Source organism: Tenrec ecaudatus, chromosome 4 (assembly GCF_050624435.1).
Source record: "Tenrec ecaudatus isolate mTenEca1 chromosome 4, mTenEca1.hap1, whole genome shotgun sequence".
Taxonomy (NCBI): domain Eukaryota; kingdom Metazoa; phylum Chordata; class Mammalia; order Afrosoricida; family Tenrecidae; genus Tenrec; species Tenrec ecaudatus.
The window spans coordinates 34,443,802-34,458,309 of record NC_134533.1 but is presented as its reverse complement, the minus strand read 5'-3'; the positions used below and the strand labels follow the sequence as shown (position 1 = coordinate 34,458,309).

Here is a 14,508-nt window from a genome sequence, read left to right as displayed (position 1 = left end):
GAGGCAAAGCAGAGTTGGGAATGTTCTAAGACTCTCCCAGCCTCGGTGGGTGGGCACAGGCCAGAGATCTCAGCTCTCCCTCCGGCTTAGCCTTTTCCAAATGGCTGGGAAGTTGTTGCAGGTCCTTCCCAGACTCCTGTGGCGGAGGGAAAGCGAGCAGAATCGGGCCCCAAGCCCTAATGAGGCCGGTACCAGCAGGCCGGTACCAGCAGGCCGGGCACGAGCAGGCAGCTTCCCCTCAAAGAGCCGGCTGCCTCGCCCTTAAGGGAGACAGCGCATGCAGGACGCTGTCCAGTTTCCTGCCTACTCATAATCGAAGCCAACGTCACGGAGCCCTTTGCAAGATTTTGCCCTAAGAATGCTAAGTGCTTAGGTCCATGACATCACTGAAGCTTAACAAATCCCACAGAAAGCAGGTCCCATTACTATCTCCTTCCATCTCCATTTCAGTCTTCAGAGAAGCACCCTGAGGCTTCGAAGGCCAACCCCTGACCAGTACGTAGAACTGGCACCAACCCTGGCTGCCAGGCACACACCTGCGCTCTTCCCTGGCTCGAGCTCCTCCGCCCACGCCCATCAGCAGACACGCTGCCCCACGGCACAGAGGGCGCAGGCCAAGCCACACGGAGCTGTCCAGGGAACCAGATGCTGAATGGACTAGGGCCTCCCCGCAGCACTGACTGAGAATGAGAACCTTCCCTTCAAGCCAGTGCCCTGGGACCCGACTTCCAGCCTCCCAACCTGAGACGGGACAAGCACTTGTATTTGTGAACGTCAGCACTTGCGGCTTTTACGTTACAGCAGCAGCAGGTAGGCTTAACACAGCCCTGCTAACAGGTGCATACTGTCACCTTGGCTTCCGGGGACAGAGAAAAATATGAATGTGGCTGCGCTTCCTGGCCTGGTTACAGCTCAGTCCAGGGGTCTGGTGGTGGTGGTGGGAGACTGGGCTCATCTTCCCGAGTAAGGGGCAGGTCTGGCTGGAGGCAGCACCTGACGCTGAGACCAGAAGTTACAAGATGAGACCAGAAATGTGAACATGCTAGAAATGTCATTTATTACTCCGACTTCATCAGAGGGGGTGGGGTGGCTGTCTTTTCTTATGGAAGGCTCCGTGGCTTCAGGGAGGTTAGGGCCCATTTCAGACCTCCATAGTGAAGTGGCCGGGGGGATGGGGAGCATTTCTGAGTTTGCTGGAGGGAAGGCGGGAGAGAGGGTGAAGGGCAGGCTGCAGGGCATGGCTAGTGGGGCTGGCCAGGAGCAGCAGCGGGAGCTAGGGACACCTGTGACAGGCACTCCGTGTGCGCCTCAGCAAGAGCTCAGCCAAGGAGAAGGGTTAGCAGGGAACTTCTGCTCAGCGCCATGATCCAGGCCGGAATTTCCTGACCAGCCTCTCAGAGGCTGAACCTGCTCCCCCCATTCAGCGGGGGAGGCTTCTGCTCAATGGTTTTAGAGAGAGGAGGAAGCCAGGCCGGGGGAACTGCGAGGAGCCTGGCAGTGATGTCACAGCCCCCGTCCCCGCTGCCCGGGCTCCCCCGCCTGTGGCAGCTGCAGCTCTGGGTGCGATGATGGCCCCTGCTGATGGGCCGCTGAGGCCCAGTGGTCAGGTCACTTGTTGGCCACGGCAGAGAGCTGGTCTCGGATGCGGCCCAGCCCGTCTAACATTGTGTCCAGCATGTCTTTGCTCAGCTCCATGGTGACAGCCGAGACGGGGGGCTTGTCCCCGCACAGGCTGGGGTCAGCCTGGATCTGGAAGGAGAAGGTGGGCGAAGGTGAAGTGAGCCCTGGCCTGATGAGCTGCCCTGGTTCCTCTGAGAGGCACCTTGTAGACGGCCGGCTGCAGACTCCTAGCCCCTCAGCCTCTGGGCTTCCTGGTGTGCGGGAACGTGAAGCAGGCCCTAGAGGTCTGGATCAGTGTCTGTCTGCACTGCGTGCTTCCTTTTATTTATTTTTATTTAAAGATTGTTTTATTGGGGTTCTTACAGCTCTTAGAACAATCCACACATCAATCATATCACGCGTAGCTGACGTATGTTGGCATCATTCTTTTTTAGAGACTTACTTTCTGTTGAGCCCTTGGTATCAGCTCCTCTTTTTCCCCTCCCTCCCCACCCCCACCCTTGTGACCCCTTGGTAAATTAAAAATTATTATTATTTTCATATCTTATACTGACCGCTGTCTCCCCTCCCCAGAGGGCAGTTTCTGTTGCTCATCCCCCTGGAGGGGGGGAGGGGGGGTTATGTGTCCATCATGATTGGTTCCCCTCCCTCCCCTCCTTTCGCTACCTTCATTCCCCCTTCCCTCCTGGGATTGCCACTCCATTCCTGTTCCTGGAATCCGTGTGTTGTGAGTTCTGATCTCTTATCTGTCCCTGTGCACGTGCTCCGGTCTAGTCTGAAGCACTGTCCCTGTGCACTAGTGCACTAGTGCTCCGGTCTAGTCTGATCTCTTATCTGTCCCTGTGCACGTGCTCCGGTCTAGTCTGAAGCACTGTCCCTGTGCACTAGTGCACTAGTGCTCCGGTCTAGTCTGATCTCTTATCTGTCCCTGTGCACGTGCTCCGGTCTAGTCTGAAGCACTGTCCCTGTGCACTAGTGCACTAGTGCTCCGGTCTAGTCTGATCTCTTATCTGTCCCTGTGCACGTGCTCCGGTCTAGTCTGAAGCACTGTCCCTGTGCACTAGTGCACTAGTGCTCCGGTCTAGTCTGATCTCTTATCTGTCCCTGTGCACGTGCTCCGGTCTAGTCTGAAGCACTGTCCCTGTGCACTAGTGCACTAGTGCTCTGGTCTAGTCTGATCTCTTATCTGTCCCTGTGCACGTGCTCCGGTCTAGTCTGCAGCACTGGGTCATGACGGGGGCAGTGAGGAAGCCTCACTGCACTGAGGGCGTAAGGTGCTTCAGAGGTCAAGCTGGGCCCCTCCCTAAACTCCGAACCCCAACTCCCAGAAATCGAGTGGAAAGCATTAGTGCTTTAATGTCAGGTGACAGAGAGCAAGTTGTTACGTGAAAGTGGAGAATGATCACATCAGATCGCGGAGCGGAGGATGATGACATCGTCACCTAACTCCCAAACCTCTGAATCATGGCTCAGTCAAGCTGACGCACGACCCGGGCTCTTGCAGCCACTGTTACTCTGGCCTTGCACCTGGGTGTTCAGCTGCACATCGTTAATGCGAAAACTCCTGGATAGGTTTGTTTTTTTAACTATTGTTGTAAATGCAAAAATGTCAGGGAGGGGAAGCATAGGTGTAGGGACAGTACACCTATTTCGTGACAAGAAGTTAGGTGAAATACACCTAAATGATCACGAGGGCCCTTTGAAAGCTGACTACCTGCCCTACTGTGAGAGCAACACGTCCCCCTGGGTGGAGATGGTACTTCTGGCTATCTGAAAATTATTTTTTAAATATTAATCATTTCATCTCATCCTTTTAAAACCTCTGTTCATGTACATGTTCTAGTGTTCCCACAGACGTGAATACACTAGCACAATGATAATACGTAAAGGAACGCAGGTGGTCCCGATGTAGAACATGTTCAGGTTGGACCACCACATTTGCAGCCACCTGTGTGGTGTCGGACAGCTTATGTAATGGGCATAACATATTATGCTGTAGCCCGTCATCTGCTAGCAGCATCATTCACTGAAATGGGCAGAGACTGGGTTTAGAAGGATAATGATAATTAATACAATTCAATTTCTATTTAGGTGTTTAATTTATAATAGAATTAATTTACAACTAATAAAATGTAAGTTAAAGCAGTTGTTATTATGACTACTATAAAATGAGCCAAGCATTTGACTTAAATCACAATGATTTTTGACAAGGTTGTTGGAATGGAGCCCCATCCTAAGTTGGGGAGCACCAGTGCAGCTATTTGTGGGGTGCTCCCTGGATTGTCATTTAAGGCAGTGTTTCCAAAAGTGGGCTACACCCCTTCTGGGGGCACTGGAACAATCAAGGGGGCCTGTAAAAACTGACACCTACACTTTATCCTGGATCATGGGCTGCTGTACCAAACACCCTGACTGCTATCAGTGGACCCTGACTCAGAGCGACCCTGTAGGGCAGAGCAGAACTGCCCCCTAGGTGTCCAAGACTAACTTTTCACAGGAGCAGAAAGCCTGGTCTTTCTCGCAGAGCGGCTGGGGGTTTCCATCTGCTGACCTTGAAACCAGCAGCCCAGTGCGTGATCACACTACCGCAGGATAACATTTTTAATTGCCAGGGGTGGGGGGTGCTGAGTAAAATGTTTCTGAAAAGGGGGGCAGGCCAAATAGTTTGGGGGCCTATCATGTCAGGGGTTCAAGAGCATGAAGGGTTGAGTGGGTGTTTTTCCTGGTCTGCCGAGGTGCCAAGGCAGGCCGTGTGCCTTCCTCATGCGCATCGCAGTCCGCCTACCTTCATCTGGAGCAGGCAGGTGGGCTCTGCCATGCGACTGATGCTGTCCGAGGAGGTCTTGATGTCCACTCTCCAGTCCAGGTCAACCAGGCGTGGCAGGGAGACTGTGGAGGGAAGCCCCGCTCAGCTCGGTCACCTCTCCTCCGTGGCCGTACTGTGCACTTTCCCTAGTCTTCCCAGCAAGGCTCGGGCTGGCAGACGGACCCGCCCTGGCCCCACAGCCTGGCTCCACGGCCCTGCGCTCCGGACAGGCTCAGAGCTGAAGGCACCTCTGGGCTTCTGCCCAACACCCACCCCTGCCGTCTGTCTCCGTTGGGACAGAATGAGAAAGGACACAGGGTGGGAGAGGCAAGCTTAGGGTTGGAGTTCTGGGAAAGGCGTAGTGTGGGCAACACCCCACCGAACGATAAACAGACATGGTTTAAGTGGAAGTTCTACCACTTACCTAACCTTAGTTTCCTCACCTATAAAGGGGGAAGATCCCATTCCAGGACAGGCCTGTGGGGAGGAGAAATGGGCCTGCCCGTATGCAGCACAGTGAAACATGTGCTGCGACTCAACCTTTCAAATGAACTTCAAGGAACTTATTTTCCCTAAATGAAATATACTGCTAAGTGTTTCACTTTCAGCTTTGCTTATTTCTGTATTTTGTCAGCATCATGCTCCCATTGTATTAAGTTTACAACCAGAAGAATTAAACGTAAAAACATAGAACACAAACGCCCCCACCCCCAACCCCCCGGCACATTCCCACAACACACCCTGTGTGGTTTAGGGTCAGAAGGGTTAACGACTGGCCACCAGGCCGACTGTGAGTTGGGGGCGGGGGCAGGTGGGCTGCTCGGTACTCACTCTGATTTGCCTGGGCTTCGGTTCTCCATGTAGATCTGCTTGTGGGGTGAGAGAGTGGGGGGGGAAGCAAAGGGGACTAATGGGAATTGACTCTTCTGACACGGGAGAGGGCCCTGAACGTGAACCTGGCTCTTCCTTTGACCTTCAGCCCTGCAACATCCCCCACCCCCCGCCCCGCAGAGCCCCACCTCCGAGTGGTTCCATGGAAGATACAGGCTCAGTGGGCTGGGGCCGTGCCCAGGGGCTGCAGGTTGGGCGGTTTTCTTGGCCCCAGGAACAAGCAAACACAAAAATACTATCCTCAGTGCTCTTGTTCTCAGTGACCAGAGACTAGGTTCACTGGTCCTCGTTCTATGGTGCAAGGGCTGCACATCTGAACTGCCCTGACTAAGGCTGCAGCCAGCAGCAGGGAGTCAGAAGGAAGCTAGGGCGGGCCAAGCCCCTGTCCTGGTAGACAGGGCATACCAGGAAGGAAGGGGCAGATGGAAGTCTAGAAACCATCACTTACATGTGCTCCAGGATGATTTTTGTTAGCAGGTTTTTGAGGTTCGGGTGGAAATTCTCAGGAAAGAGAGCCAGAATTTCGGGGGCGGAGGACAGGTCCCGGAAGACTGCCAGTCTCGTGAGCTGGTACAGAGCCTGGAGGAGCTGTGGGGCACACAGCACCGCCCTGCTGGTGAGGAACAGCATGGCAGGGGGCATGGGCCAGAGGTCAAGGGTCAGGTCTCTAACCCTCCACTGTCAGGAAGGGGACGGCCGACACAGCCATTCAACAGAGTCAGGCGAGACCCAAGGCCCCGGTGGCCAACACTGTTGACATCCCATCCCACATGATGGGTTCACCTGTTGCCCCAGGACAGAGGGGCAGATAGCCACTGGGGGAAGCTGCTGCCCCCTCAGCTAGTGGGAAAAGGGTGAAGACGTCCCTTCTTCTGACTGAGCCAGACCTTCGCATCTTTCTAGGGCTCTGCCCTGGTGGACTGGCAGAAGTGCCCCGGTCACTGTGTCAGCAGGGGCTACTGCACTGGCCCAAGGCCTCAGAGCTGACGCAGGTCTATCTGGACTGGGAGGGCGGGCAGACACCTGGTAGGGCCCTGTAACTCCGGGCCTCTTTGGGTGTGCTCATGCGCTCCCTGGGAAGACTTGACACTGCTACCAGCGCTCTGGGCTCCTGGGGGTTCTGGGTGTGAAGCCAGTGGTCGTAGCATGTCCTGCTCCCTAAACCTTCATCTGAGAGCACAATGTGGACTGTGGCTTGGCGGCCTTCCGGTCAGTGGAAGAATGAGTGCCTGCTGCCGCCCTGCCAGAAGCTGCCCACCCTATGGCCTTCTAAGTGACCCAGGCGCATGTGTGACGGAAGGCCATCTTGTTGAGTGTGACTGCCTCACGGAGCCTCAGGAGACCCACCAGAAGCTGCAGGGCAACTCTGATGCCACGGGAGATCGCTGACTGTGCACAGACGTGGGCCTGGCCCCAGTGAGGCGAGCAGGGACACACCCCGGTGCCTGCCTCCCTCCCCTCTAGTGGGCATGCTGAGGCGAGGGCTGCATGGTTCCTGTGTGGTGCCAGGGGCTTCTCGGTCCATTCAGACCCCGAGTTGTTCCTGGCTGTGATCCACAACAGCAGATTGCTGGGCTTTGCCGCTGCCAATGGAACACCCTAACTTCACAGGAGGCACCTCACTCCTGCTTCCGGCCCCCATATGAGTCAAAGGGGTGAGGGTGAGGAGGGAGGGAGAGACTCTGGTATGAAAGTCCCTCCCTCCTCCCCACACCCCAGAGAGAACGAACGGAAGACTTCTGCTCTCCCTCATCTCCTTCAGGCCGAGGTGAAGCAGCTGCCAAAGATCCCCCCACAGTCTGCCCTAAGCTGACCGGCACTAGCAGGTCGGCGAGGAGGAAAGAAAGTCACGAGCTGCTTGTCTCCTAGACTGTCCAGGTAACTCACCTGAAGGGAGTCCTGAATGCCCGGAGCCCAAGGCGACTCCTACCCACACGGCCTTCCCCAGAGGGGAGCTCCCAAGACGAGTGTTCTTAATTCCCTCAGATTCCAAGCAGCAATGGACTTTCAATTTGCTGTATCATCAGGGGACATCTGGGCAGTGGGGTAACTTCCTTGGAATCGGCAATGACTGGATGTCCAGGGATGAACAAGGGAAGAGGGCTCAGGACTCCCCGGGCGTTTCTGATGGCACTTACCTGAGCCGCCTCCTCCTGAGTCACGGACAAGCTGGAACATGTGAAATCCAAGAGTCTTTTTGAGTCACGAGATGAGCTGGAATAACTCTCCTGACATAGCTGCCTAACGACATCTTTTGAGGAGGCCTGTGAATTAATTCACAAAAGGGAAACAAACAAACAAACAGACTCAGACTTGGAAAACACATTCTCTAGAACACACTGCTATCCTGAAAGTGTGCACCCCCTCTCCCCGAGAAAATATCCTTCAGTAAAGAAGAGGAAATCAGACATGAAGGAATGCTAAGAAATGATACAACTGATGTGTGGATTGTTTTAAGAGCTGTAAGAGCCCCTAATAAAATGATTTATTTTTTTAAAAATGTATTGCCGAGAGCTATCCTAGAAGAAGGACCAAAGAGTTACCGAAAAAGAAAGGAATGAGACGAGACACGCGGAAGGAAGGAAGGAAGGAAGGAAGGAAGGAAGGAAGGAAGGAAGGAAGGAAGGAAACAGTTTGGTGCAGGGCATCGCTGCTACAGCTCTTCGACTCTACTGTCTGAAACTCCTGCCAGATGACTGAGGGGCTTGGGTGCTGTCGAGCCAGTTACAAATCACAGCGACACCATCCTCTTGTCATTGGTACAGTGCCAAGGAAAGAGGTCCAACTCAGAGCGGCCACATGGACAACAGAACCAAATGCTGCCTGGTCCCGCCCCATCCTCACCACTGCCGCTAGGCTTGAACCATGGTTGCAGCCTCTGTGTCAATCCATCTCCTTGATGGGCGGACCCAGTGTGATGGTTGGGGACTAGGTCAACTAGACACGCCTCAACCTATCAATTGCATCATAGTCTGATGACACCTTCTTGGTGTCAAAAGCCTCTGTGTGTGTGTGTGTGTGTGTGTGTGTGTGTGTGTGTGTGTGTGTGTGTGTGTGAAAGAGAGAGAGAGAGACTGGAGCAGAGCAGAGTCAAATCATCTTGGGGCTCTGCCTTCTGCTGGACCTGGATCTTGCGTCTGGTTCCTTGATCTCCTGTTGGGTTGTTGATCCCAGGGGCCATCAGTAGAATACCGATGGTGGATTCGTTAGGTTAACACCGGATCTCTCCATCCACCCACCTGAGCCCCCTGCTGTTCCTGCTTCATCATCCTGCTTCCTGTTCATCAGCTTCCACACGTCAGAAGCCTGACATGAATCAGATGGGACTTCACTATTTTTATAACTGTGTAAGCCATTCCTTGGAGTACGTCTCTTTCTGTAAACAACACGTACAAGGACCACTGGCTTTGCTTCTCTAGCCAACACAACACCAAGCCTAATGTCCTTCTTCTGACAACATGTCCAAAGTATGTGAAGTCTCAACATCCTTGCCTCTAAGGAGCATTCTGGCTGTACTTTTTCCAAGACAGATATATTTGTTCCTCTGGCAGTCCACAGTACTTTCAGTGTTCCTCACCAGTAATAATTCAAATGCATCACTTCTTCCTCAGTCTTCCTTATTCCTCGTCCGACTTTCACATGCAGATGAGCTGTCTGAAAATACCGTGTTCCTGGGACAGGTACACCTTCATCCTCAAAGTGACTAACATCTTGCTCTTTAACGCTTTACAGCATCTTGTGCGGCAGATTTGTGCAATGTAATATGTCATTTGATTTCTTGACTGTTGCTTCCATGAGCACCAATTGTGAATCCAAGCAAAAGGGAGAGTCCTTGACAATCAGTTTGTCTCTATTTATCATGATGTTACCCACTGATCCAGTTGTGAGGATTTGGGTCTTCCTTACATTGAGTTGTAATCTACACTGAAGGCCAAAATCCTTAATTTTCATGAGCAAGAGCTTTAGGGCCTTCTTGGCAAGCAAGGTTGTGTCAGCAAGCACTACTTGTCTGTCAGTTTGTCCTGCTGTTGGGTTTGTATGCTGCTGTTATTGCTGGCAGCTCTGTCACTGGTATTGCAATTACCAGCAGGGTCACCCAAGGTGGGTCAGTTTCAGTGGAGCTTCCAGACTAAGAACACGTAGAAACTGGGGTCGCGGCGGCAATAGCCATATATATATATATATATTTATTTATTTAAACTAGCTGGTATTGACCAGAATAAGCCCCCAAAAGGCTAAAAATGTGTACTATAAAACACTATGTGTGGTAGTTATATAATTTGTTGTCAATTTAAGACTAAAGAGTGAAGGGGTGGAGTTTAGCCTGTCCATCAGGTAGCAGTTTGATGACCTCATTTGGAGGCACTGAGGAGATAAATAGCTCACTGGACGCGGGACACAGGCTCACTCCCTGGGAGACATTGCTGCTGACAAGACACAGGGAGCTATGCTAGAGCCCTGGAGCTGAAGGAGCCACATGGAGACCCACGCTAGGGCTGAGGTGCCTCTACCACCACTCGATTCATAAGGTTTCCATCCACTGGCCTGTGATCTTCCTGCATTCCACATCATTGTATGTGTTTCATGAGTCTGAAGAGGAATTTATAGATTTGTATCGGATAAATGGGCTAATATCAGACTTGATGGACTTGATCTGAACTGGGCTGGGATGTCTCTCAATATACAATTGCTCTTTTATATAAAGCTCTTTCTATACACATATGAGTATCTCTGGATTTGTTTCTCTAGTTAACCCAGACAAACACACTGTCTCATTCACTGTCATCGAGTCGATGAAGCCTCCTAGCGACCTTATAGGGCAGGGTAGAAATGCCTCTGTGAGTGTCTGACACTGTAACTCTTAATCGGAGTGAGAAACTTCATCTTTCTCCCCAGGAGAAGTGGGTGATTTAGAACTGCATACCTTGCAGTGAGCGGGCCAATGCATAGCCCTCTGTCAGGAGGGCTCCTTGTCAAACACTAGCGATAAGTCAAAACTGAATTCTGAAGTATATTTATTCGTGTAACCCACCAGAAGGTAGAAAAAGAAAAAAAAACAGACAAGATAAACAAAATAAAGAAATGAAAACTCAAGCCTCACCATACCTGTCACTGTAAATTACCTCAACTGAAGACAGACATTGGTGTATACACGTATTAAAAAGACATGCCCAATTAAATGCTGTCTACAAGAAAGTCACTTCAAATGTAACAGAACAGGTAGAATGAAAGTAAAAAGAGGGGGAAAGCGCTAACATGGCTTTATTGGTATCAGGTAAAACAGACTTCACAGCTGAGAAAACAACCCAAGAGGAGGAACAGTATGGAACAATGAAAGGGCTATTCTACCAAGAAGACACCCTAGCCATTACACACCAGGCAAGAGAGCTGCACGGTACGTTAAGAACAATGGACAGAGCTTGCTAAAGAGGATGCACAAAAACCCTACAGCTAACATTATACTTAATAGTAAAAAAAAAAACTTGAATGCTTTGCCTCCAAAATCAGGTACAAGTCAAAGATATTCATTCATCATGACTGGAATTTCCAGTCACTGCTAAACAGCGAGAAAAGGAAGTAAAAGGCATAAAAAATCAGAAGGGAAGAAAATGGTAAATGTCCCTATTGCAGATGGCACCATTCTCTATGTAGAAAAGACCATGGAGATCACAAAAAGCCAACAAGTACAAGCCTGCCAGAGCAAATCAGCGAGGGCTCGGGATACGAGATCGACACGCACAGACCAATGGTATTTCTATACACTAATAATGGACACATGGGCACTATAATTTGAAAGACAATACTTCCTGGTATCACGACAGCAAATGAGTGTCTCTGGACAAACGCAACAAACATGTACATGCCCAAAACTACACAACACAGATGCAAGAGATTAAGGGAGATCTAAATGGAGGGAATACTACGTTCATGGACTGGATTTAGCATACGCAAGACATCAATTCTCTGCTATATAGGCTTAACACGTGTCTTAGCAAGATATCAGCAAGTTCTGTAGATATAGATAAACCTTTCCAAAATTTGTGTAGAAAGGAAAAGAGACTAGTGGCTAAAACAATCTTGAAGACAGAAGTGGGGGTATCTGGCAATCTGATTTCACGATGTACATGGTGACAGTAAAACCAGCCTGTGTAGGATTTGCAGATGGAGAGGCACAGAGATCAAGGAAACCTTCTAGAGGACCTAGAATAGAACAGAGAACCCAGAAATGGAGCCAAACAAGCCCAACTGATTCCTGACTAAAGTGCCAAAGCACTGCAATGGAGAAAAACCCAAACCAACCAAACTCACTGCCATCGAGCGGATGCCGAATTGCAGTAACCCTATAAGACAGGGCAGAACCCTCGCTGTGTGTTTCACTGTTGACTGAGGTGGGGGGGAGGGGTAAGAAAAGCCCATCTTCCACCTGAGCAGCGGCTGGTGGTTTCCAGCTGCAGGTTTGCGGATCGCAGTTAACCAGACAGGCAGCAAGACATAATGCCAGTTAGGGACCACACCCACGAAGGGAAAGAAGCCATCGGTTCAGCCTAGGAAAGCAGTGCAGCATTAGCAAATAACTCCAATCCGTCATTTCATTTGATCTCACAAAATCCTCCTGTTTGAAGGCCAGGAGAGTGCTCGGACCTTAGGTAGGTCAAAGCGAGCACGGACAATGCGGGCCTCTGGAGCACACAATGCACACCCCACAGAGAGAATCTCGCAAAGGGGCTGGGCGCTAAATGAGGAACTGGCAGGGCAGACCTGGCAGATTCTGTATCAAGGCACGGATGAACGCGAACCCTAAGGACAAGGGGCCCGGGAAACGCGCTGCTGGAACGTGGAGCGCTACCCGCGGGACGAAGAGGGGGCTTTCTACCCCCTGGACGGTTAGAGGGGTCCCTCCACCCTCGCTGGTGGAGCTGCTGAGTCCGCGTCCACGCGAGCGCAGTGAGGGGGCTCCTTTCTGCTCATGCTCTCCTCTGTCCCCACCACTCCGGTCCTGCTGGGAAAAGTTCAGGAAGGTGCAATGAAAGGTAGTTGCAGAGCCGTGGCCGAAACGGGGGTTCCCATAGTCCCGATTCCTGCTCCATCCACAGTCCCGGAGACAGACAGACAGACAGCCCGCTCACGCTTCCCTGCCCCGCCGATTTACCTTGAGCAGGGTCTGGAGCGCCGCAAACTGCTCAGCTGTCATCGCAGCCATGTTCCCCGGGTCACGTGCCCGGCAGCCCTGGGGGCGCTCACGTGGCGGAGGCGGCCGTCGTGGGGCATTCTGGGAATTGTAGTCCCCAGCCGCGCCGGGAGCGGCCCGGAGATCGCGAGGAGGATTCGGAGATGCGCGGCAGTCCGCGGGCTCAACCTGGGGGACGCCAGACAGAGAGGCTCCAGGGAGGGACCCGGGCAGGGGGTGATTTCAGAGGAGGGAGTCGGCTTGCAGGCTACCGGCAAGGGAGGGAGTTTCAGATTTTCCCTGGATTGAGTCAAACTAATTTCTCCGGTAATGATTGCTTTTGGAAACGCCACACCGGCTGCACGGATTTACCCTGCCTCAAACCAGATGAAACTGGTAAACTTCTGGAATCACCCTGATCCCCAGCCTCCCAACCCTTCGCCTCTTGCTTCCCTACCTGGATGACCTTTCCATCTCTTCTCACCTCCGTTTCTTTAGCAAAAACGGGTTCTGATAAAGTCAAGTTTAGGAAAGAATATAAAAAGATGACATCCCAGACACTGTTAAACCACTAAGGATGTGAGCTCCTCGGCTTGCTCAGTCACCCTGCATTTGCCTCCTATGTTGTGGGTTGCCCTCTAGGCCCAGAAAAACAGGATGAACCTCTACCTGAATTCCAGGCAAATTTGAACCACATGATCCCGGACACCTGATTCCAGCCTCTCCCTTCTGTTCGCCAACAAGCCGCCTGGCTGGGTTCTGTTTTCTGCACAACTCACGGGTTACACAGATAAGCCTCAACCCCTTGTGTAGACGCAGGCTCACAGTGCCTAGTTACTCCTCTTTCATTTTATCCTGCTTTACTGTACAAAGATGGGGAGTGTAGTAGCCAGTCTCCAAGTTGACACCTGAATGATCCCTACTTCCTGGTAGTCACACCTTGCAGTCCCTTCTGCATTGAAGGCCACGGGGGAGACCAATGGCATATGCGAGAGGGACTGCAGGTCACTTCTGAGATTAGGTTGTAAGAGATTGCACTCTTGTCGTCTGTCCTCTCTTTAATCTTGCTCTGGAGAAGCAAGCTGCCTTGTGAGAAGCCCTACCAACTGCCAGCAAGGAACTCGGCCTGCTAGTAGGTTTACAACTGAATGTAGAAGGGGATTTTCCATCCAGTATAACCTGGAGATGATGGTAGCCCTCCACCAGCTTGCCCACAACTAACCAGCAAAGTGGGCCCTAGATGTCTGACTTGCAATAACGTAGAAGGATACATGTGTGTTGTTTTCAGTCACTGAATTTTAGGTGATTTGATACACAGCAATACAAGAGGGACAGCAAAGCTTACTGGCTAAAATTCAAACCAAATATGGATTCCAATTTTACACCTTACTGGCTGGATGTTGAATAAATCTTTGACTATCTCTGGGCCTCAGTTTTCACATCTATAAAATGGTGGCATCCCACCGCCCTCAGAGAACAGAGCTGAGTGGCAGGTGCTGCCCTGCTGGTAGGGTGTCCAATTCTCCTGGCCCCGTGGACAGGTGTGATATGAAGGGAGTTCCCTGGGCTTCAGCCTGTTCTGAGTAGGGTGATGGGGCAGGCCCCGGGCAGGTCTGCAGCCACGCATTGCATCATCCCACGGTGGTGGGGCTGCCCAGATCGCCACTTGCCATATTGCATTTGCAGCTTGTCGATGATGCTCTGGGAGCTTCCAGTATTCCTAAACCCCAAACGTTTCCATGAGAGTGGACGGAGCATAAGGACAGACTTCGTTTTTGTCATGTGGACCCACCACTTCCTGGCCAATCAGATTTCTTTCCAATGGAGTATTTGGATCTGTTTATTCTTTAAACGCTTGGTACCATTTGCTATATACCAGACTACTCTAAGCCTCTCAAGCTCACAGATCTGTTGTATTTCTCATAACAGTCCTAGGTCAGAGAGAGCGTGTGAGAGGGCACTTTTATTATTCGCATCTTACAGATGGTGACACCAGGACCCAGGACCCAGTGGTTAAGTACTT

The 14,508-nt window shown here is 51.6% G+C and overlaps 1 protein-coding gene across 1 annotated transcript; it reads right to left on the bottom strand.

Annotated features, from left to right (window-relative positions):
* Positions 1-1,034: 1,034 nt before the first annotated feature.
* COMMD9 (COMM domain containing 9) lies at positions 1,035-12,533 on the bottom strand. The gene is made up of 6 exons (XM_075545872.1): positions 12,468-12,533; positions 7,456-7,581; positions 5,766-5,905; positions 5,258-5,292; positions 4,406-4,509; positions 1,035-1,749 (listed from the first exon to the last, which is right to left on the bottom strand). Exons 1-6 carry the CDS (start codon positions 12,516-12,518, stop codon positions 1,609-1,611), a joined length of 597 nt encoding a protein of 198 aa, XP_075401987.1. The 5' UTR covers positions 12,519-12,533; the 3' UTR covers positions 1,035-1,608.
* Between the last annotated feature and the right edge of the window lie 1,975 nt (positions 12,534-14,508).

Excerpts from the sequence above, each read along its gene's own strand:
- COMMD9 (XM_075545872.1), bottom strand. The coding sequence starts at position 12,518 with ATGGCTGCGATGACAGCTGAGCAGTTTGCGGCGCTCCAGACCCTGCTC. Across the intron at positions 5,906-7,455 it reads CTCAGGAGGAGGCGGCTCAG|CTCCTCCAGGCTCTGTACCA; the intron begins GTAAGTGCCATC and ends TGTGCCCCACAG. Across the intron at positions 4,510-5,257 it reads CGAAGCCCAGGCAAATCAGA|TCTCCCTGCCACGCCTGGTT; the intron begins GTGAGTACCGAG and ends TTCCCTCCACAG.